The sequence below is a fragment of the Pteropus medius genome, unplaced genomic scaffold (assembly GCF_902729225.1).
Source record: "Pteropus medius unplaced genomic scaffold, Ma_sr-lr_union100, whole genome shotgun sequence".
Lineage (NCBI taxonomy): Eukaryota > Metazoa > Chordata > Mammalia > Chiroptera > Pteropodidae > Pteropus > Pteropus medius.
The window spans coordinates 1,084,469-1,109,509 of NW_024351072.1; the positions used below are offsets into that span (position 1 = coordinate 1,084,469).

At 41.2% G+C, this 25,041-nt stretch overlaps 1 protein-coding gene and 1 pseudogene across 1 annotated transcript in view; both read right to left on the reverse strand.

The window, feature by feature from the left end:
• Nucleotides 1-13,835, reverse strand: part of IL13RA1 (interleukin 13 receptor subunit alpha 1) — a 50,358-nt gene extending 36,523 nt beyond the window's left edge. Inside the window, exons 1-4 of the mRNA XM_039842501.1 lie at nt 13,647-13,835; nt 7,990-8,129; nt 1,993-2,131; nt 127-247 (exon numbers count right to left, since the gene is read on the reverse strand). Coding sequence (XP_039698435.1) covers nt 127-247; nt 1,993-2,131; nt 7,990-8,129; nt 13,647-13,725 — 479 coding nt within the window. The 5' untranslated portion in view covers nt 13,726-13,835. The remainder of the gene's footprint in view (nt 1-126; nt 248-1,992; nt 2,132-7,989; nt 8,130-13,646) is intronic.
• Nucleotides 13,836-20,980: 7,145 nt separating this feature from the next.
• LOC120586032 (heat shock cognate 71 kDa protein-like) lies at nt 20,981-22,927 on the reverse strand (annotated as a pseudogene).
• Nucleotides 22,928-25,041: the final 2,114 nt, after the last annotated feature.

Below are 25,041 nucleotides of genomic sequence, written 5' to 3' on the forward strand. Positions count from 1 at the left end.
CAAACTGCCCATCTTCTTGGGTGTGCCAAAAATAGGCTGTTCTTTTTTTTTAACTAGGTCATATCCAAAGGCTCCCAACACCATCACAATCAGTCCTTCTCCTGTAAGTCTCCTGTCCATACTCACCAGTAGTAGAGGGTATAGTTAGTGTCAGGACTTGTGTTCCTTCCAGGGAGCCAAGTACACTTCATGTAGCTCAGGTTGTGCCAAATACATTGTAGCTCAGTCACAGCTGACTCTGGATCACCTAGAATGCCAGACAAGAGTTTAAGACCCTTCTTTCCTTGTAAGGCATACTAGCCAGTCACTCTGGGCATGGGGATGAGGAGAGTGTTTCATGATGCTTTACCCAAATCTAAAATGTTCACAACTTTCTCTCTCACTTCCTGATACTCAGAAAACATCTTTATCATCATGGAGGGGCCTCTAACTCTTATATTCCTAACTGGAAAGAGGCTTTAAAGGTCAAAAAATATTTCAGTAACAGAAAATGACTACAGGATTCTAAAATGAATGTGAAAATATAAACAATCCCTCTATCTACCTATATTTAAAAAAAAATTTATTGAATTATAATTTACCTTCCCGTCTTTTGATCAATGCTGACACATCTTGTGTTAAAAATTAAAAAAAAGCATTCTTCCTGAAGCAATTTGAGGAAACTGTAAGTATAACATAACTCTTAGTAGTTGCCTATTGTGTGTTATGACCTTAAGAGCCCTAAAATCTTCAGTCTCCACCTCTACATAGTATTGTGAGTTAAGGCAACGTGTCTCTAAATTAAATGTCTCTGTTTAAAATGCAAACCTATTCTCCCTCAGGACCCTTGAAGTAGAACTGTATTGAGTCATCATCAACCATTTTACTGTCATAATACAAATTAGTTTTTTTTTTCAGATTATTCGTGAAATTCCCAAAGAAATGAGAATAAGGGAGGTAAGTTGTTTTAAACTGTGCTCCCAGCCTCCTAGCAGTATGAATTTTATAATTTTACAAATATTACTTCACATACTTTTGATCAGTGCAAGACAGGTAGACAGAATGGTCTAGAGAACAAGCCATGTAGTGCTAAGATTTGGAGGTCGGAGATGGGGCCCTGAACAACCAAAAGGCAAGATAATTTTAATAGATAATAAGTACAAAGAATTTACTCTTTGCCAGGCACTATTCTAAGCACCTTTCAAAAGTCCCAGGAGGCAGGTACAATCATCATCCCCATTTTACAGATGAGGAAACTGAAGGGAGGAGGGGCTAAGTGATCTGCCTAGGGTCACACAACTAGCAGTTGGCAGGGCTGAGATTTAAACTTGAATATCTGGGCTCTGGTAGTCCTGCTTTTAATCAGTATACACTACTTCCTGCATGTAACATAAAAGCCAAAAGGACCCTGAGTGATGGGTGGGAAGGCAGTTGGGAGACGATGATCAACCTGACTACTTGACGTCTTTCCTAGGGCTAGTCTTGAATTGGAATCAGGCCAGCATGCCCATTTTCCCTTTTAAACATCTTTCCCCAAAGGTATCCTGTATATCAAACTAAGCTCTCTATAGAATGAGTAAGACAGTACATATTTTGGGGTTTTCTGAGGCACTGGACCTGGATTCTGAGTACTTACAGCAACTCACTCTGTTCCTTTCTTCCTTATAAAATGAATCAGGGTAATAATAATACGTGCCTTGTTCATTAAGTTTGTGAGGCTTGATTTAGGGAAAGTGCGTATGTATGTATGTGTCATTTTCCAAATTAATAAGTGCTATATAACTATTAGGCATTGTTATTCAAGGTATCTGTGAGCACCTTGAAGGCAGGGATGTCCTCATATAGATCACTGCATTGCCAGTACGTAGTACAAGTGCCTGGAACTTATTAGACTCAGCAAATGTTTGAAACTGAATGAATTAATGAACACTGAACATAAGCATATGTATAATTTCTAAATACCAATTTAGATTTATTCTCTAAATACCAAGAGAAATTGCTTTCAGTTGTTACCTTCGGGGGGTGAGATGCACTTTTCCACCAAAGTGCTAGGATTGTCACTTTCATTGGTGCTACACTGGGACCCCACTTGCAAACAAATCCTCTCGTTCAGAGGCACTTCTTTTGAACGATGAGTTTCTGGAGCGATTTTCTAAGGTTAAGAAATAAAAATAGGCATTGTTATAGCAAACACACAGAAATACACTTATATAATAAAACATCAGCATGTCCATATGTGCAAAAAATGGAAAGTTATTCAATGGTATAGATGAGTCATGTCAACTTGGGGTGATTTTGCTCCCCACCCCTCCCTGAGAGACATTTGGTAATGTCTAAGAATACTTTTGGTTGTCATAACTTGAAGAGGGCTGTTACTAGCATTTAGTGGGTAAAGGTCAAGGATACTGCCAAACATGCTACAATGCACAGGACACCCTTCCCTTCCCCCAACAAGAATTACTCTGTGTCAAATGTTGGTGGGGCCACCACGGAGAAATCTTGGTATAAAGACAACGTCTGACATTTTAGATATAGAAACATCATGACATTTACCTATAAACCTACCATACTAAAATTTTCAACTGTCTAAAAGCAATTCTAAAAGAAACACAATAAGATTATCACAATTCAATTCCAAGCAGACACCGTATGCCATCAAGATCAAGGTAAATGGGACTGTTTTAAGAATCCAGTGATCCTAGTCACCTCTGAGGAGAGGAAGTAAAGAAGGGGGACCTGAGGGTCAAAGAAAGACTTTTAATTAAACATCTTCCTCTACTGTTTGACCATTTTGACTATCTCACATACACATATACATTTTAAGGGTTGCTATATGCACTGAGTATTCCACACTCTTATTCTGAAAAGTAGATAAGCTTTGTGAAACCACAGAAAGCCAACTTATAGACAGCATACAGACATAAATAAAAAATCTGGTCATTATGATTTAGAATAATGAGATTAAAGGGCTCTTCAGGAAATAAACATTTCCCAAGGTGATAGAGTTGAAATAATTAGGAATGGAACTGCTTTTAATCAGAACTCCAAGGAGTTTCCTGTTTTGCAATAGTTTCTGACTCAAGTTGGAGACAGTATTTCCTTTTATATATGTGCTGATGGTCATAAAGAGGAAAATTTGTCAGTTATCTCTATTTACCACCCTAAGGGGCTGCTCTGCCATTTTACATGCATGTTGCCAGCTGAACATGAAGGCAACTGTGAGATACTCCCAAAACCAGGACATAAAGATGCCCTCTGCGAGGTAGCTAGCAAGTCAAGAATTCATGAATCATAGCAAAGACATGAAAAAAAAAATCACATTACAGAGGCTGAACAGCTCTTAGGCCTGAGCATGACAGCACTCTGAAAAGGAAATTAGTTGGTAAGCCCTGGAAGAAAAGGAAAAAAAGTCTGTGAGCAAAATTCTGGATGAGAGACAAAAGAGAGTGATTTGCTCCATGGACATTGATTATTTCTGTCCCACCAACAAAGCTATGTGTACTCTCAGTGAGGACTCCAGCTATTCTTAGCCAAGTACATCTTCACAACTAATTCCTGATTCCTTGCCAAGAAACCTACGTATCATTTGGCTTTCCATACAGTTGCTGTTTATAGGAACAAAACACACCAGTTAGGCTGACAGAAGGCTTTCTAGAATATTTCATTTTTATAGTTTTCATGGCAAAGTAAGAAAGTACCCCTTGAGAGGTGAATATGTGCTGAAGAAATGAGGTTTCTCAGCCTGTGAAGTTGAAGACCAGCCCCAGGATCATGGTAAAAGTGGCAGGAGAGCTCCAAATACAAATTTCACCAACCTCACAATTTTATTAAGTACAAGTCCTACACAGTAAGTCCTCACTTAACATCATCAGTAGGTTCTGTGACTTTAAGTGAAATGAAATATAACAAAACCAATTTTACCAAAGGCTAATTGATATAAACAATTAGTTTAGTTCCTATGGTATCTCATTCACATTATGACAAAATGACATTAAATGAAAGGATGGAATTCCCAGACTTGTTGTGTACCCTAGAAGGAGCCACTCTGACCCAAGGATCCTTGATAATTCTTCTTTGGAAGTTGCATTTGCCCTGTGAGGACACGAGGGGCGAAAATGTATGGTCAAATGCTATAAGTTAGAATCACCATAAAAAAAATCTCAGTTCTCTTATTATATTAGATATTGATCCAGTGAGAGGGCTAAGGAGTTTTATTACACACATATTTTGATTATAATGAAATTATTTTAATTAAAAAAAATTTTGTACCTAAATTTGAACCTTATGTTTTGGGCATTAGAATAATAAAATGACTTAGCAAAGAGACAATAGGGGAAAATACAGAATCATTTATTAAAATCTCTTTCAAAGCTCAAGGTAACTAATACTAAATTGGCATGAATAAAGTAGAAATCCTAATTGTCAATGACTGCCAAGTCAAGCACACCTCCCTCTATCAGACAAGGAGCTAAAGCCCTCCCAGCAGATCTTGATGAGGTATATATAATGGCTCCCATGTGACTTTCAGCTATGATGACTCATTCCATTGGTAGCTAACTGATGACATTATGCTCCACCCCTCAGGGAATCTGGCCTCCTTTGAAAAATTATCAATAACCAAGGCCAGAGCTCTGAACTGATCCCTCCCCCTCAGGAACAATGTTCATTTGGCTGGATTGAACCCTTCTCAGTTGCAGATTCCTTTCTCAGAAGTAACAGAGTGCCAGCTTCAGCTCTACCTCTTTGGATGCCTAGACAGAACAACCTTTTAATTTATTCACTTGGTGAGACTTGCCTATGTCTTGGATGAAACATATCTAAAAATCTAATGCCAGATCCTTCTTCTATTTAGGTTGGGAAACTATTACAGATTACTAAAACAGTGGTGGAAGACAGCAAATTAAGATAATTTTTTATTTTTAAAAAATCATCTATGAATCCTTGACTCGTTGTAATGGTCCTCGAAACTCAAAATTGAAAATGACCTCAACGCTTTAGCAATCTGAGAACATTAGATGTTCACATAAGTCCCTTAACACATACAAACTATCATAATGCTACTTCTTCAATATGCTTCAAAGGATACATGCATCCCAGTTTTGTCTGGTGATGTTAATGCTGTGTCCAAAGAACAGAAAGAGGAAAGGAAAATCATTTCCGCCATTCATTCTCAGCCTCAAGATTGTAAACTTCAAAAGATCCAGACAGGAAATCTCCCAGCACTTATTTATCACAACTGCAGTATTGATAGCCATGAATGCTGTCAAATAGCAGGGATAAAAATGGCTTTAAGCAGAAGTCACCCTTTATGGTCTCTTCAGAGGCAAAATGGAGGAAACAAGATTAAACGACAATATTAGGTTGCACCATAAGTATAACCTATAAAAGTAACGATCGCATTTGTAAAGATCTATGCACTCCAATATTCATGGCGGCACAATTTACAATAGCCAAGATATGGAAGCAACCTAAATACCCATCAACGGATGATTGGATAAAGAAATTATGGTTCATATATACAAGGGAATATTACTCGGCCATTAGAAAAATGAAATCCTACCATTTGCAACGACATGGATGGACCTAGAGGTTATTATGCTGAGTGAAATAAGTCAAACAGAGGATGATAAATACCATATGATTCCACTTATATGCGGAATCTAAGGAACAAGAACAAACTAATCAAAAACAGAGTCAGAAATATAGTGGACAATTTGGTGACAGACAGAGGGCGGGGTTTGGGGGGGCTGGGAGAATGGGGTGAAGGGTTAATAGTACAAATTGTGTGATAGTTGATCAAAGGGAGGCTGGGGGAGCCACTGTGGCCAGAGAAGGTGCAGTTAACATTAATATGTTGGCTAAGTGGAAAATGAGGGGAAACAATTGGTCAGTTTTATGAACTATATGGATGTCTAAACAATGTACTGTATACTTGAAACTAATTTAAATAAATAAAAATTTTTAAAAATTGCCAATCACTTCTGGTTCAACCTAACAATAATAATAATAATAAGAGTTAACAACTATTGGATACTAACTCCATATCATGTGTATTACAAACATTGTCTCCTTTTAATACACATCCCCTTCATGTAAAGTAGGTACAGGTGACCCTTGAACAACATAAGGATTGGGGGCACTAAATCCTCATGTAACTTTTGACCTATAGTTGACCCTTTGAATATACGGATTCAACCAACCACGGGTCAAAAACAGTATTTTCGATTCACAGTTGGGAAACCACTGTTGTGAATGAGAAAATACTGTTTTTCATCAGCGATTGGTTGAATCTGCAGACACTAAACTGGCACATACCAAGAGTCAACCATATTTATTGAAAAAATTCACGTATAAGCGAGCCTGTGCAGTTCGAAACCCATGTTGCTCAAGGGTCATCTTTACTGTTATTAGATAATATCTGCCAGCCTTTTACAAACAAGGAAATGGAGGCTCAGAGAGGTTAAGTGACTTGTCTAAGATCACATAGCTTGAAAAGGGACGAGACAAAATTTCAAATCCAATTCTGATTTCACTACCTCCTAAAGTTACTTTTAAGTTTAAATTTCTGTAAGTATACTGAGGCATTAACCCTGTTTCTAAACTAAAATATCATGTCTACCTGACTGATCCTTAAGCATGGTTGACCTGTCAGAATAAAAGGTGACCTTCCCTCGGGGTTTCAATTAGATACTTAGGGAGACTTAAGGGTCTTTCCTGGAATTTCTCAAGACTGAACTACCAAAAGTTGCTACTAACACTCCAAATGCTTAAAGCCCCTCCTTAGGAACAAGAGGAAGCCAACATTGTGAAAAGGGGAACTTGACTACTAGTTTCACGTGGGAGAAGTATTACAGGCTTCCCCATTTAGAAGACCTCTTTTACAATGTACATGCTTTTGACTCAATTCTTTATCAATTAACACCTAAACCTTAATTAACACCTTAGCAAGAAAAGGGCCAAGAAGGCAGATTAGCAAATTTCCCTCCAGTGAAAGAGCTTGTTCCATCCTTACTTTATTAAGCCTTCACATACATTATTTTTCTGTGTCTCAGCAAGCCAGGGGAGTAAAGCCACACTTTACATACAAGGAAACTGAGGCTCAGAGAGGCCTTTTCAATCTAAGTAATTTACTCCAGGCCGCTGAGCTAGCTGAGTGGCACACCAGCTAGAATCTAATTCTCCTTAGACTCTTCCTGCCACTTAGCTACTTGAACATGGTGATTCACATTCACTGCTAATAACAATTTCTCATTTGGCTCCCTCAAAATCCTGGAAAAAATCAACCCCAAACACTCCCCCTCCCTCACACACCCCCACTGAAAGAAGGTATAAAGATATGAGACAGATCTGAACAGATGTTACATACTTTGAAGAACCTGTCAATTAGAAGGGGCTACAAACCAATAAAGCCCAAGAGAAAATTCCATTGAATAAGATTATCATAAAGAACCCAAAATCATCCAATCTTGTTAACAAAAATTCACTTAAATCAGTCGACTATATCTCACTGGAAAGGCTGAAAGTTCCTCTCATTTTTCCTCAGGCATCAGGAAACCTAGTCGACCTCACCAACATCTTTTTTTTTTTTTCACCTTCCATAGGGCCATTTGCTTTGAATCACATACTTCTTGCCTATCTGTGCATGTGATTAGCAAGATGGTGAATGTGAACATTCTCTGAGAAATTGAAAGTGTTACATAGATACAAGGTGACAGAGGGGAATACAGGAACCAATTTAACATAATTATTTGTTGAGTGCCTAATAAATAAAGATATCTAGTATTTCCTATCAGAGAATCTCAATTGCATTTTATTATCACATAATTAGCAATTATTTTCAAATGTGCAATTTTGTCAACAGTTGTTTCTGTAATTTTCCTAGTTAAAATGTGGACAGAGCCCTCAAATAAAATTTTTACTTTGAAGTAAGATTAGAATTTGGCTTATTCTTGGCTTCAATTCATAGTGTTCCCTTTACCTCATCAATGCCATATGTTCTAGAAAACTTACCTTATCCTGCTTATTGCCAAAATGACTGAAATACCACAGACTACAATTCGGGCTGGCTCTCTCAGGAGGATTCCATGTCCATATTACTGTGCAGAGGTTTTCAACAGAAACACTCAAATTCGTCACTGGTGGCTGAGTTTCTGTTCAAAGCACAAGAAATAAGTTTATCATCAGCCAGTGTTTTTAGTGATTCATTTAATTCATTCCTCTAAGTCCTAGAGGCCAAAAATAAGAACACTGAGTAAAAATATCAAACATTTATTTACACTCCACATATTCATCCATTGAATCCTCACAACTACCCAAGGGTAGTAAATGGGCGAGCTGGGATGCAAACCCAGAAAGTGTGGCTCCAAGGCCACATTCTTAACTACTTGGTATACTGTGAACACAGAGAAGAGTATATTCTTACATTGCTAAGTTCTCTTGCTGCAGGAATTTGGGGGCCCCTACACTTGGGACCCACTTCTCCATCAATACTGATATTTCTATCTCAGTAGTTCTGCCAGTGAGCTAAAGCAGCTCATTGCTAATCATGCTTGCTAACATGATCTAGTAATCGTTTTTATAACTTTTCTTAAAAAGTACTGAGAAAGAGATTTAACAGCCCTTGCTGCTCCCCTGAGGTCTGACACTAAACAACTAGAATTGTAGCTTTAACTAATCTGAAGAAGGAGGAAAAGAAGAGAAACTGTGAACCAGTACCTTAAAAATGTTTCATTTGAAGAAAACCCCGCACTGTCTCCACCAAATATTTACTGACTATTATTTTGGACCCAGCTCTAAGTTCAGGGAAAAGAGTTCTACCACTTCTGCCAAATACAGGGAAATACATTGGGGCATGGGAGAGAAAACATTTCAAACTTTTCTGAAAACTTCTCCTGAGACCAGGACTACCAAAACCATCCCCCAGACACTAGGTGAGGGGTGTATAGAATGCTCTGTCCTATCTTTGCAACTTTTCCGTAAATAGAAAATTATTCCAAAATAAAGTTTATTAAACTAATTTTAACCCCACCCCAAATTGTCTAATGTGACAAACTTAATCATTATTAATTATTTGAGGACAACAGTTATATTATCAGTCGATAGAGTTATATTTTATACTCTATGACAACACTTTGGAGTGCACTGGGCTTCTTACATAATCTGAAATACACCATTTCCTTTCTCTTTAACTGAACAAAAAAATTCCATGTATCCCAAAATTATCAACCCCACAGGCCTATGTAGTTGGGATTTCCCCCAACAATTAGTTATATACATAGAAGCCTGCAAAAGCCCTTGACTCTCAATATTAATTCCCTCTGTCCTGACTACTACCATTAGCTTTTCTGTAAGATAGATCAGAGGCCAAGGTGTGAGGAGGAACAGCCTACAGCAGACCAAGTCCTTGTGGAAATAAGGAATTCCAATTGCACTACATTCAAACCCAGCTAGTGCCAGGGAGCACCAATGGCTCAGGCAACAGTGCTAGTGTTAGAATTTTAAGTGATTACAGGAGTGTACAGCTATTCTGTTTTGGCCTTTCTAACATCACATCAATGATGTTTTTGAAAACAAATCATTTGTCAGGTATAGAGCCTCTAATAAAAACCTGCTCCTACTGAAGACTACTATCTACTTTAGGATTATCTACCTTATTCTGCCGGTTCCAGAACCACAATGCAGCAAACTTCCTAACACTACCTTCCCACCTACCTCCCACTCCCACATAAAACTTGAAGCCATGCTAATAAAATATTACCAATTTATGGTGCACGTAAATCAGACCCCAATTTTCAAGGTAATTTAAGACCTTTCTAAGTCTATTTTTTAACCTCAGTGTTTTAATAGAACAGTAGCCTGCCCTGTTTCCAATCTTGCAAATAGGTTTAATTTTTTCTCCATCTGTTTTGAAGTATCCTTTAGTCAGATCTTCTCACTGTTTTTGCATTTTAGGCTCCTTGTGGCTATCTGTCAACCTTTTTTTCCCACCTAATGGTTCCTTCTATTCCTCTTGAGATTTTTCTACTTCCTATACTTTAACACACACGCACACACACACACACACACACACTGAAACTTTAAATACAATGTCCAAATGTTTAAATATATATGAATACGTGTGTATGTGTGTATAATACATCCAGACATCTACATAAATAAGTGAAGACTGTACTTTTCGTAAAGGTCTCTAACAGCTGCCCCAGTATAGTGCAGTGACCAAGAACATGGACTCTGGAGCCAAACTGCCTGAGTTCATATGCCAGCTCTGCTACTTACTAGCTGGCAAGTTATTTAACCTCTATATGCCTCAGTGCTCTCATCTATAACATGAGGGTGATCATAATAACCTAACAATTCTTATGAATATTACATAAGTTAATACAGATAAAATGCTCAGAACAGTGCCTGACACAGAGCAAGTGCAAGATAAATGTTAGCTAGCTGCTTTCTTTCTTTTTTAAGAGACAAAACAGTTCTAAAAAACTGCTTTGGTTTTCTCTAGAAGTAATATGTGCCCGTGGCCTTTGAGACAGAATATGTATCTCTTGTGCCTGGTAAGCTTTCCTTAGGCATCTAATTTCACCTATTTCTTAGAGGTTGATCATTGACTTCAGAAAGTGAAATGGGAAGGAGAGAGGGACTCAAATAGCTCCCCTGACTGAACTTCAAACCTCAAGTGAGTCTGTATGGTCATCTAGCACAATATCCTATTCTAATTAGAAATCAACATGATCAAGGCTCATTCAAATAATAAGGCATGTTGCTTAGCTAATAGTTTTGCATGCATGTTTTGGGAAAAGTTAAGGAAATCACAAGAATCACATATGAGTAAGCCATCTCCTTCCCTTACATCTACTCAGTCATCAACCTCTGTGCATTTTTTCTTGCAACTGTCATCAATCACACTAATGTGCTCTGCTTGGCCCTGTTAAGCAGACAGACACCAGTAATTCATTGTCCAAGACAGGAAACATTCACAGCACATCTTTCTAATGGACACCTTCACACCTAGATTCAGGCGTAGCTTCCCACTCCAGCGATTCCCCTCACCCCATCAAATCTCCCTGATGCTTCTCCTCCAGTGTCATTTCCCTCATGCTTCTCCCTGCTCAAAACCTACAAGAGCAAATGAAGCTCTTCTGCTTGGACTGACTTTGCGGATGCACCCTCCTGCCAAGCTACATTCTCTGTTGACCACAAAAGAACACTCTAACCCTCTCACTTCAAGGTCTCTGCTCCTGCTTCCTCAACCACCACCCTCGCCCCAGCTATGAGAATAACTTCTCCTCCACCTATTCAAATTCCACTCACCCTAAAGATCTAGCTCAAGTTTTACCTCTTCCATGAAAATACCAGCCCTTTTGTTTCCCCTCTCCTGAATGCCTATAGTACTTATTGTTTGGACCACACAGTCTGGCAAGTATAAAGTGAGCCTCCAAGCTATGATCGTTCGTTTCTTAACAAATGGCCTGTACATACTTTCATGGGTCTCAACCAGTCCTGCCCTGCTACTCTGGGAGGCTCCCAGCTCCTCTCTCAATCGAGGACTTCCCTCACTTCTAATCAGATAGGCACTGAATACAGCGGTAAGGGCCTGGTTTATGAAATCAGGCTGCCCAGGTTAGAAGCCTGGCTCCTCTAGTCTACTAGCTATGAGACTTGAAGCAAGGCTCTTAGCCTCACTGTGCCTCAGCTTCCTCATATACAAAATGGAACTAATAACAGCACCTACAGGATAGATTTTATTTAAAGATTAGAGTACAAGGGGAAAAAACTTAGAACACTGCTTGGCATAGAGTAAACACTACATAAATGCTAATTGGTGTTACTAAGACATACCACAATGTGGATTACCAACCTAACCAGAGTAAACTAAGCTGGTAACCTAATCATTTTATAAATTCTCAGATTAGAGCTAGAAGAGCCCTTAGAATTTACAGAGTTCGACCTCCTGCTTTCACAAATGAGAAAACGGCTGTACAAGGGAGGGGAAATGATTAACTCAGAGTCTCACAGCTGGAAATGTGAGACCGCTAAAACTCAAATCCCTTGACTGTTTTTTTTTTCTTCTCCATGCCTCAATGCAATTCTATCAATATTTCTAATAGGAAAAAGTTTCCGTATTCTAAGTAACCAAGCTATCAATGAACCTCTGTGACAAAACTGAGTAAGTTAGAGGTTGCAAGTATTATCTAGAAGGCCAGCTGTTGTTTCAGGTGTGTGGGAGTCTCTAGGAGGGAGGGTGCTGGAGCAGCACTGTGATAATCAGGAGACTAATGAGATGGGTGACCCTAGACAAGTCCTTTCCCTTCTCTGGACAACAGTTTCCCCAAATTATTATGGGAATTGTATCTCCCCCACTGAACTAAAGGCACCATGGAGACAAGAATGATGCTGTAACATGTTCCGGTTCTAAATGAACCTATAGAGCCTTGCTCAGTACTAAATAAAGCAGACATTTGAATTATTGACTGACAAACTTCAAACCTCCTTCAGGTCTCAACTCAAATGCCAACTTTTCAGTGAGGTCTTCCCTTTTTGCAATGGCAAACCCCTTCCTGGTTTTGTTTTTCTCCACAGTACATACCTAGGGCCATCTGACACATCTTATATTTTACTTTTTTTACCCCTGTCTGACTCTGCCAATAGCAAGTAAACTCCACAGGGCAGGGAGTTTATCAGTTTTGCTCACTGCTGCATCCTCAGCCCCTAGAACACTGACTGACACAGAGCAGAATCCACATACCTTTTGTTTACTGAATCATTAGTGGACGTCAAGGTTTCCTAAGCAGCATTTCAACTTGGGTTTCAAAGCACAGCACGCTAATGAAATGCTATGATCAAATTGTGGGTGTTTGTGTCAATGTGATTAAAAACCTATCAAATTTGGAGCTCCTATCATCGCCCAAAATGTCCAGAAGGCCACTCATGGCAGGAATTGTCCGTGAGGAAGTCATTAGCCCAACTTTTCACAGTAACTCTGACTGGCTAAATAAAAGTTGACGCACACGGTGAGGGGTATACGCGATCTCTCTGTACTTTCTTTGCAAGGTTTCTGTAAATCGAAAATTATTCCAAAATAAAAGAAGGGGAGGAAAGGCATCATTCTGGATGCTACTCTGGGTTTCCCAACGGATTTCTTAGATGCCAGAGGAGGCCGTGATCGTCATGTCCTTATTCTATGAGGACTAGGCTCTTTAGAGTTTCCCTTCACTCCCACCCCTTCACTGGGCCAGGCTTGATCGGACCTCAGTCACTGCTCCCACTGGCTCCTAGCCCCTCATCTCCTCCTGGACTCATTGGCCACATTCCAGGTCCCAACCAGCACCCACCCCCGACTCTGTGGGCATGTTTCGCTCCCGCGCCCCAGCTCCAGGTTCCTTGAATCTTCCCTTCCGCGCAAGGGAAGTACGCGGCTAGTCGTCCTCCTGCGGCGCCGCCGCCGCCGCCGCCACCACCCAGGATCCAGGAAAGCCCCGCCGCTCCTGGGTCCCCCACTTCGAACCGGGCTCCGGAGGCTGCCGTCGCCGAGCGCTGGGCGTCGAGAAAACAGCTTCCGACACCCACCTCTGCCGCGGCCCTCGGCCCCGCGGAACCCTTACTCGCCTCTCGGCCGAACCCCCACCGCCCCTCGGCTGCCGCCCCTGAGCCCGAGGGTCTGCACTCACCCTTGGGCGCCGCGTCTCCTTCACTGGTGGCGCAAAACAGCAGCGCCCACAGTCCGAAGAGCCGCACCGGCAGCTCCATGCAGCCCCTTTTTGCGTCGGAGCTCGGCGGGCGGTGGCAGCCTCGCCAGTCTCCGCCTTCTTAGCTCCTGCTCCCACTTCCCGGCTCCGGCGCCCTGGAGACTGGGGGCCGGCGTAGACGGGAAGGGCCGCCCCGCCCACTGGCCGCAGGTAACCCGAGTGGGCGAGCGCGGGCGGGGGCGTGGTGCCGGGGCTCCCGGCCTCCCTGTCCGACACCTGGCCCCGCCGCCCCTGGCTCCTCCCGAATGTCTTCATGGGCTAAGCAGAACTTCCTCGGCCACGTCGCGGCCCAGCCAAGCGCCTGCGGGTCCCCGCCCCGGCCCCAGTTGTTGCCGGGTACCGACTTGCGGACCTCGGGGGTGCCAAGGGCTGTGTGCCCTACTGGGCACCGGAGCAGGGACATCTACGGGAAAGAGCCTTGGCCTGGGAGTCTGGAGACATGGTTCCCAATCATTGACCTCTGAGCCCTTGTTGCCTAAACTGTGACTCCAGGCTTAGCAATCCCAGATGGACCTCGCAGGGTGGATTTGGAAGACTATGGAGGGGACTTGGCAGGAGTGGCTTTGTGAAAAAGACAAGAGATGTATTTGAATAATACGTAATGTAGAGGGGAGAGGGACACGACTCTGTATATGAGGGACCGTGCCTTACTATGTACTTGTATTTTTAAAAGCACACAACTAACTTTCCACATATTTCTTTTTTGTAAGTATACATTGAGAGGATGGAAAATGTATCAGAAGGATACCTACACATTGGTCATTCAGGCTGGGGATGGAGGTAAAACGGGAACACTTATTAGTTTCTTATTGCTGCTGTAACGAATTACCATGAATTTAGTGACTTCACACAATTTTATTACATTAGAGTTCCGGAGGCCAGAAGTCAGAAGGCTAAAATCCAGGTGTGGGCAGAGCTGCCTTCTTTCTGGAGGTTCTAAGGGAGAATTTGTTTCTTTGCCTTTTCTAGCTTCTAGAAATTGTCCCACATTCCTTGGCTCGTTGCTATACCACTCAGACTTATACTTCCCTTGTCAAATCTCCTTCTCTGATTCTAACCCTCCCGCCTCCATTTTTTTATTTATAAAAACCCTTGTGATGGGGTTGGACCTACCAGGTAGTCTATGATAATCTCCCCATCTCAAAATCCTTGATTTAATCATATCTGCAAAGTCTCTTTTGCCATGCAAGGTAACATATTCACAACTGTCTAGTATTAGTGCATGGACATCATGTGTGTGTGTGTGGGGGGGGGCATTAGTCTGTCACCAACCCCAAAAAGAATCGTGTCTGGATGGATGATAAGGCCCACTAGCTGAGGTATATTTTGGAAGAATCTGTTGCAAAGACTATAACTATAAAAATGCTGATAATATATCTAGTCTAGACCTTCCCCAAAGTGCGTAAGGATGTTTAATGTATTCAAAACTAAGGCCTTGCTCTTGTAATTAAGTCCCTCAAATTTAATAAATATTGTCCTTCCACTAACTGTGGTAGACAGTCCTTAAAAGGTGCAACTAGTGCAAAGGGCTATAATAAAGGCAAGAACAAGGAACTGTATGGGACACAAAGAAGGGACGGACACCTTATGGGAGGGATAAGGCAAGGGAGGCTTCCAGGGGGCAGGCCTGCCTGTGCTGAATCTTGAGATATTGAGGCCTGCAGTTCAAGGTTCAGAATAAATCCTTGCCTGCACATATTATTGAACAAAATAATGTTTATGAAAACACTTTGTAAACTATCAAAGCCTGTATAACTGAGAGATTATTTCCCAGTTATTTCTTATACTGTAATTTCTAAATCCCCTTGCAAATAGACCAACCACTCTCTAACTTAATGCCCCTCCCCCATCACCACATACGTGCACTTATTGACATTTGCCATAAACATTATACAATAAGTTTATAATAATGTTTCCAAAATGATTATGTCACCTGCCTTTAAGAAGTCTCCAGTTGGGACAGGAGCCCCTGAGGACTGGCTGAGTGCTTTGAGGATATTGTCTTAATAGACTGAGAGAGTGCTTGATGAAAGAACAGTAATGGCAGCAAATTATTAGGAAAATAGGGTCACGACTTGTCATTAGCCTCTAGAAAAGACCCTGAGAATTTGAACATTGTGAACAAAAAGACAAAAGGCAGTGATGTGGCCGCAAGAGTTCTGGCCTGTTGTTTGTAGTCAGTTGCACTTCCTTTTGACCCTAAACATAAAGCAACATGTAAAAAAATTTTTTTGAAGGAGGTAGTGAGGGTTCAGAATGCTATTTCTTGAACTTTTGTTTGTAATTTCTGTGTATGTTTACTCAAAGAACATCTCGGATGAAATTAGGCCACTGTTCTTGTCTGCAGGAAAATGAAAATAAATGGAAGGCTTTCCAGGAACTGCAATAAACAGAGCTTTCATTCTGCCTTTGTATAATCAAAGTCATGATGAGTTGACATCAAGTTTAGCTTTAACCCTTAATTCATGGAGCCCTATAACTCTATGGATGTGAGACTGCCGATACCCTTTATTTGTGGTTTGTTCTGAGGTGGCTGGAGTTCTAGGGTGACCTGTCTATCTCAGCCACTCCAGTTGGCTTTTTTGATCTTTCCCCTACTCACTAAGGCTTTCTCCTTTTGTATAAGTAAAGTTAGAAAAGGGCAAAAACCAGAAAATATCTGGGAAGAGAGGATAACGTTCCTCTTTCTAAAATCAGGTCTTCTTCTAAACAGTTAGAAACATCCTCCTGAGTTCATAAAGGACACAGACACCAGCATAAACCAAGGGCTTAGCTAAGATTTTTGTCTCTTTAGGCAAAAATCTCACAAAGTGTCCTCTACCTTTTACTAAGCAAAACGTAAACAGATCCTCACCACCACTGCAAAGAAAAAAAAGAAGTAGCAAATAGGGAATTTCCCTCCTTCTGACACTAGAGCAAAAATGGTTCCCAAACAGGGGTGATTTTTCCTCCTCGGGGGGCAATGGGCAATGTCTGGAGATATTTTCGGTGGTCATGATTTGGGGTGATGGGTGTGCTACTGGCATCTAGTACATAGAGGCCGGGGAGGCTGCTAAATGTCCTACTATACACAGGACAGTCCCCCACAACAAAGACTTATTCAACTCAAAATGACAATAGTGCCAAAGTTGAGAAACCCTGAGGTAATATACTCTTTGTTATCTTTTGTCCTTCACCCCTACCCACCCACTGTCCTCATACCCACTAAAAATTCTTGAAAGGGTAATGCTAAAAGTACTTATTCTTGACTTCTCCTTTTCATGTATCTAGTGCTTGTAGTTTCTCTACCAGCTAGCCATGCAGTCACTTATGTCATAAGATCTATTCTCTACCCTCCTCACCTTCACTGTTCTACTCAGGTCCTTATCACATTTCTCCTTATACTATCAAAACGACCTTCAAATCAACCCTCCAAGAGACAGATCTTCCCAATGTGCACATTTGATCGTTTCACATGTTTCCCCTCAAATGCCACAAAAAGAAGTCCCACTCCTTTGCCTGCAAGATTGCTTCTTCATGACAGATTCCTCTAACTTTTCCCAGCTTCATCTCCAGCCAAGCTGTCCAAGTCACTCAGAGCTCTGATTCTCCTAGCCAACTGGCATCTTTAGGCTTAATGTCCCTTGTAGGCAGTTTTGTTTGACTCACATCATGTTTAAATTTATTTGTATTTAGATGACAAAAATGAAAAAAAAAATCACAGATTTTGCATAACAACTCAAATTTCCAGCTTTTCTTAAGAAATTAGAAGTTCTGGTAACATTAGACCTGCGTTCCATTGTGCCAACAATCAGCAGGCACTAAGCAGAGGCAACCACCTTAACAGGACATGTGTTCCCTGGCCAGGCCTGCTCCCTTCACTTATTATTTTCCTGGCCCCTGTTTGTCACCTCTGATATTTTCTCACTCCAAACCTTTACTCTTGCCGTTCTCTTTGCCCAGAAAGTTTTTTTTCATTCTTCAAATGTCACATTATTTTTGGCTTCTTTAACCCCCAAATGCAAAATTCTTTACTCCCTCCTATATGTACATTCATAACACTTGAAAAATTCCTCCACCATCACAAATTACACAGAGGTTTGTGTGCATGTTTATTTCTGCCACTGGATTCAGGCCCCTGGAGGCCAGAGATTCTGTTCAGGATGACTCCAGAATTTCCACATAGGAGAAGACAAGGGGCAGTAATCTGATTAGAAGGGACAACAACCAGGGGGCTTGTCTTGAAGCCATGTGTGTACAGCAAACACACTGCTCTTACTTAGATTCTAAGTTTATTTAGGGCAGCTTGAGGGAAGACACTGTCTGGTACCACAGAGAAGATAAAGATGAAAGTAACATGGTCAGTGACATACCATGCCCTCAATGTGCAGGTTTAATTGACTTGAATGAAGGTTCTTATTCTTCAGCAAGTGCTTTTCTTCTACAAATTCAGTGGTGCTCACTCAAGTGAGTGCTGTTTGCGCAAGAGGCCAGTGACAGGACCCTTTGGGTTTAGCCTGAGGTGAAGTAGCATGGTGCTGGGGTGTGCCTATCTGACCTCTACGTCTCCAAACTTTATAGCAGTTATTAAATTGAATCTTGAATTAAAAAAGATACTCCTCTGCTGAGAACTCTCCAACTGCCCCCAAGGCCCTGCCCTATTCCACATCCTCAGTTTCCTCTGCTTTCTGTTCTCCAGCCACACTGACTTTCTGTCCATTCTTTACACCAACCTGGTGCACTCCTGATTCAGGGCCTCTGTTCTGCCTATTTCCGCTGCTATTTGCTCCTCCCTCCAAGAGAACCACAGGTCTAACTCCCTCCCTTCATTCAGATCTCTCATGGAGGCCACCCTGGCCACTATACCAAAAATTGCAAGCCCCATCCACATTTACTCACTATCCCCCTTCCGGGGGGATTCCATCTCTCTGTACTTGAATGTAAGCTCCATAAGGGCAGGGAATTTTTTCTGATCTGTTCCCAGCTGTGTCCCCAGTATTCAAAACTGTCCCTGATACATAATACATACTCAATAAATATTTTAATGAATAAAGAAATTACACTTTGCTTGGTGCTATGAGGGATATCAACAAACCGACCAACAAAAAGCAGCAGTTCTTATTGTTGCCCTTGGGACACTCCCAATCTCAGTTGTAGAAAAGTGCATAAAGCAATTAGAGAAAATGCAAGACAAATAGAAATAGTAAAAATGCTCATTTGTGGTACAGGTTTCAGAAAAGAGTGAAACAAACTCGTGTGCTTGAAATTGCTTTTAAAGGGTTCTTGGAGGAGATGGAATTGAACTAGATCTTGAAGGATAACCAGAAGAGAGAGAGAGAGAGAGAGAGAGAAGGAAGAGAGAAGAGAGAGGAGAGCAGTGAGCAGCAGTCGGATTATGGCTGGATCTCAAGCAATACGACTTTTAGAAGCAAGGTGGTGACATGATCAAAGTGGAGTTTGGGAGATCTGGTTTCTAAGATGAATTACCAAGACTTCCTTAATTCTTGCCCAGCAGCAAGTAGGCTGGGGAAAGACCCTTTGAGGTTTTGGCAGTCACGGACCTAGTTAGCCTCCTGGATAGCAGTTTGCTGTCGCCATCAGACTCCAAGGGCTGTTAGGCTGATTATTCCATGGGCCTAATGACTTGAGGTGCTGCTCTATGAAAGAGTGTGCCCCTGTGGCCTGCCACCCTCACTCTCTCCTGTTCTCTTTGAAAGCTCCATGGCCTCACTCTCTTTGGGCTAAAAACCTTCCTCTCTGAAAGTAGCCCTGTTCTGCTTTCGGACACTTTGACTCTGAAAGAGGAAGGACCTCTGCGCATCAGCCTTTAAGGCTCCTCCTTTGGCTTCTGGTTGGGGTGCTGTCATCGCTGCCACTACTCCAGCATCTTAGCCAGGATCCCCTGACACCTTTTCATGACACCTTCTCTACCCTGGACCTACAACCCTATTTCGGCTCTGTCCCTTTCCCCTGCCCAGCTGCACACTGTCAAAGGCAGCCTTTAACAGCCCTGTTGGTGCCTCACCACTCAGCTCCTTAGTCTGTCTGTCTGTCTGTCTCTCTGTCTTCACAGCCTTAAGACTCTTAAGTTTAAAGATTCAAATGCATCATTTGCATGTTAGTCACCTGCACCTCAGTTGCCCTGAAAAGTCTCCATTGTTTGTCTCAAACATTTAGGATAATTAATATTTACATTTGAACATTAGAAAGTTCCAGTCCTTCTCTGAGGGGATTGAGTTGTCCCCTCAATCCGCAAAGCCTTTTGGAGGAAGGGGCTCTTTGCATAGCTGTGACTCCTCCCCAGGAATCAATGTTCTAATTTGCACATCCCCAGAAGTCACTTTGCCTGCTGGACAGTTCCCTATACAATCAGGGAATTGAGGCCTCACTTTTCACTGGGAAAACACTGGGTTTGGGGTTTTGGGGAGCAGCAAAACACACCCCAATTTAGTCTCTGAATTACTTTATCTGTTCCACAATGCTTCACCTGGATTACCCTTTCTGGCTCTTTGCTACTTAGAGCAAGACAACTGCATCCTGACCTCACTGGCAGCATCTCTAGTGCTGTGCTGTGGCTGCGTGCATGCTGGGCCAAGAATCAGAGGCCAGCCTTGCCACTTCTAAGCCACAGAAGCAAAGTCTAGTCATTTAACTTCTCTGCAGCCTCAGTTTCCAAAATGGTACCACTCCTTGTGAATTTGATGACCTCTGCTTTATGGTACAATGTATACCTTATTTTTGTAAACATTCCATGAGTATTTGAGGAAAATGTATGTTCTCCAATTGTTGGGTTCAATATTCTACATGTGTCCATTAAATCAAGTTTGTGGATCGTGGTGTTGGTCAAATCAATATACTTGCTGATTTTTTTTTCTGTTGGACCTATCAGTTAATGGAACACATGTTAAAATCTCCCACTATGATACTATAATGACGATTAGTTAAGTTCTCCTTATAATTCTGTTGATTTTTGCTTTACAGACAGATGATAGGTGATTGATAGATGATAGATAGATGGATAGAGGTGATAGATGATTTTTTTGGTGCCAATTTTAAATAGTTTTATTTAAAACATTGCATTTTCCACTTTACAATACAGATCTTATAGAGTGCATAGTTATTTCCTTTTCCTGTGCACATACTCCATATTCAAGTATCAAGAATACCCAGTTATTTAATACAGAGCAGCTCAACTTTTAAACTGCCATGAAATTTGCTACAAATTCAGGTCCTTCCATATTGTGTGAAACAATGCTAAATCTATGCTCACGATTGGCTTAATCAACCTCTTCGATGGTGGGCCCAGAAGAGGCATCACCAGAACGAGGGGCCCTACCATCAGGGAAGCCCCTGGGTATTTCTTCAGGCATGCCTCCTGAACTCTGGTACAGCTTGGTAATAATAGGGTTGTCTACTTTTTCCAGCTTCTTCTGCTGATGTTCAAATTCTTCCTTCTCTGTAGTCTGGTTCTTACCAAGCCAGTTGATGATTTCATTGCACTAGTCAAGAATCTTCTGTTCATCCTGATCATTGATCTTGCCTTGAAGTTTTTCATCTTTGACAGTTGCTTTCATGTTGAATGCATAAGATTCATGTGAGTTCTTCGAAGACACCTTATCCTGCTGCTTCTCTTCTTCAGCTTTGTACTCAACTTCTTGGACCATGTGCTCAATATCTTCCTTGCTGAGACAACCCTTGTCATTAGTGATGATAATTTTGTTCTCGTTTCCCATGCTCTTATCCACAGCAGAGACATTGAGGATGCCATTAGCATCGATATCAAAAGTAATTTTAATCTGAGGAACACCACTAGGTGCAGGAGGTACGCCTATGAGTTCAAACTTGCCAAGCAGGTTGTTATCCTTGATCATGGCCCACTCACCTTCATAAACCTGAATGAGTACAGCAGACTGGTTAGCAGAGTAGGTAGTGAAGGTCTGTGTCTGCTTGGTAAGAATGGTAGTATTGTGCTTAATGAGGGCAGTCATGATTCCGCCAGCAGTTTCCATGCCAAGGAAAAGAGGAGTAACATTTAACAGCAGCAAATCTTGAACATTTTCAGATTTGTCTCCAGATAGGATGGCTGCCTGGACAGCTGCACCAAAAGCAACAGCCTCATCAGGGTTGATGCTCTTATTCAACTTTTTTTCCATTAAAGAAGTCCTGTAGAAGTTTCTGAATCTTAGGAATATGGGTAGAACCACCCACCAGGACAATATCATGGATCTGGGACTTGTCAAGCTTCGCATCCTACGGGACTTTCTCTACAGGGTCCAGGGTGCCATGGAAAAGGTCAGAATTCAGTTCTTCAAATTGGGCATGGGTGATAAAGGTATAGAAGTCAATTCCTTCATAGAGCAAATCAATCTCAATACTGGCCTGGGTGCTGGAAAAAAGGGTACACTTAGCACGTTCAGAAGCAGTACAGAAGCATTGAACAGCCCTTTTATTCTCACTGACGTCCTTCTTATGCTTGCACTTAAACTCTGCAATAAAATGGTTGACCATTCAGTTGTCAAAGTCTTCTCCATCTAAGTGAGTGTCCCCAGCTGTAGATTTCACTTTGAAAATCCCATCTTCAACTGTGAGAATTGACACATCAAAAGTGCCACCTCCCAAGTCAAAGATCAGCACATTTCTTTGAGCTCCAACCTTTTTGTCTAAGCCATAAGCAATAGCAGCAGAAGTTGGCTCATTGATAATTCTAGGTACATTGAGACCAGCAATAATTCCAGCATCTTTAGTAGCCTGCCACTGAGAGTCATTGAAGTAAGCAGGTACTGTCATGATGGCATTTGTAATGGTCTTCCCAAGGTAGGCTTCTGCAATATCCTTCATCTTTGTCAAAACCATAGACGACACCTCCTCTGGATAGAAACTTTTTGTCTCTCCCTTGTATTCTACTTGACCTTGGGCCTGCCAGCATTATTCACCACCAGGAAGGGCCGATGCTTCGTATCAGACTAGGCAACAGTATCATTAAATCTATGTCCAATCAGGCGTTTGGTATCAGAAGCAGTGTTGGTGGGGTTCATTGCCACTTGATTCTTTGCAGCATCACCTATCAATTGCTCCATATCAGTAAAGGCCACATAACTTGGCGCGGTTCGGTTTCCCTAATCGTTGGCAATTATTTCCACTTCTCTATGCTGGAAGACACCCACACAAGAGTAGGTGGTGCCGAGATCAATGCCAACTGCAGATCCCTTAGACATGGTTGCTTCAGTGTATTTGTGACTTGCAAATAAAGATCCAGACAGCTGCCCCCGTGTTCAATGAGCAATAGATGATTTTTTATGCTATTTCATCAAATGCATGCAAATCTAGAATTGTTATAGCTTGATAGTAAACCAAGTAATTTATCATTATGAGGTAACATTCATTAATCTAGTAATGCTTTTGGTCTTATAGTTTATTTTAACTAATATTATGGTTATAACTTCATGAACTTTCTTGTCATTATTACATGACTGGTATGTTTACCCATATCCTTACTGTCCTGTTTCTAGTATTATGTTTTAGATGTGCTCTTGTAAACAACATATAATGCAAATTTCTTTCTCTATCCAATAGACAATCAGTGACTTTCAACTGTAGAGTTTAGTTCTAATATATTTATAATTATTTCTACCATCTGATTTGGTGCTTTCTATTTGTCTCATTTTTGTTTGTTCATTTCTATTATCCTCTCCTCTCTTAACCTCTTTTAAATGTCATGGTGGGGATTTGGGATATTTTTTCATTAAAAGAGCATTTTTATCTTTTGTAAAATAGGCATCATAATAGTGTCTAGCACAGGGATTGTTGTAAGGATTAAATGAGATGAAGAAACTCACATAAGATATGTATTCAGTGCCTAGCACATGGTAAGCACTAATAAATGGGAACTATTATTAGAAGTTCTAGCATGCTTTCATCTTTAGGGTTCCCTTGTCTCTTGTGGTTCCGCTTCTGCTGTTCTACTTTCTGCTGACATTGTTCCATTTGTTCTCAGTCCTTTTTTTTTTTTTTTTCATTTTCCTTACTGCTATTCACCCTCCTGTTTCCTCTTACCCTTTCATCCCCAGGCCAGCTACGTATGCAAGCTGCCATGGTGAAACCTCTTGGGGAAGAGAGTTAGGGTGGAGGGGCTTGATGGCATAGCAGGGGCAGGAGGAGAGACAGTGGTGCCTTGTCCACTGATTCCCATTCTACAAGGTGACAAAAGTACTGCCCGACACACAGCCAACTCTGCGTGTCACTTTAGGCTGGCTGTGGTGAAATTGGATATAAAGCCAGAGAAATCACCAGCTAGGATATAGTTTCATTCCTTAGCACCTTCACCTGTAGAGTACAGCCAGATGTTCACTGTCCACTCTCAAGAAGGAATCTTGCTGTGTGAGAGTGGATGTTACCTCACTAGAAATATGTACAAACCAGAGCCTGGAAAGAGGAACCATTTGTGCTCAAACACGTTGTGGTCAGAGGAAAATTTTGTCATCATTGTTGTGACAGAGCTACAACTAAATTTAGTGTTGTGTAGAGGTGTGTGTGTGTGTGTGTGTGTGTGTGTGTGTGTGTGAGAGAGAGAGAGAGAGAGAGAGAGAGAGAGAGAGAGAGAGAGAGAGAGAGAGAGAGAGAGAATGAGAGAGATGATGATGATGCTTGGAGAAAGCAACACATTATGTTTCCAAAAAGCAAAAAAATTCCCGGACCAGAAAAGAAGCCCTCTTCTAATTTGGTATTTGATTGCCATGGCTATTCCTTACTCCAGTTACTTCAGATCTTTGCTTTTTCTATGTTCTTTGTAGCATGACATTCTTTCAAGATAGATTGTGTCACTGAAGGAACATTGTCATGTGGTGGAGTTTTGGGTGTTTTTCTGTTCTCTGGTGATTTCCACATTTGGGTTGAAATAAACAGAGGTGTTAAACTTCCATATTTTGAATGAGCCTCACTTGCATATGAGTCTAATCTTTTAATGGAAATTAAGCACATACTTTTATTCTTTACAGTAAATTTTAAAAAGATGCTAAAGGTATTTTACAAATTTCTTAATTACAAAAGTGCAATTTCAACTTATAGTGTAGATAACATTATACATTAACAAAATGCCTCTCCGTGATTCAAAAATTCTAAAAAACAATCTATATATAATGTATTGTATCTGTCTTCATCATAGAGAATGCCACTGCCAGCATGGAAACAGGAGCAATTTAATTTATAGCAATCCACAGAAAGAATATGGAGTAGAAGGAGAGATAAACATATGTGGCAGACAGGGGTGCAGAGTGGAACACATCTAGGAAGGGAGAGAGTTTTAGGAAAGAGTGAGAAAAGGAATGAATGGAGGAGAGAA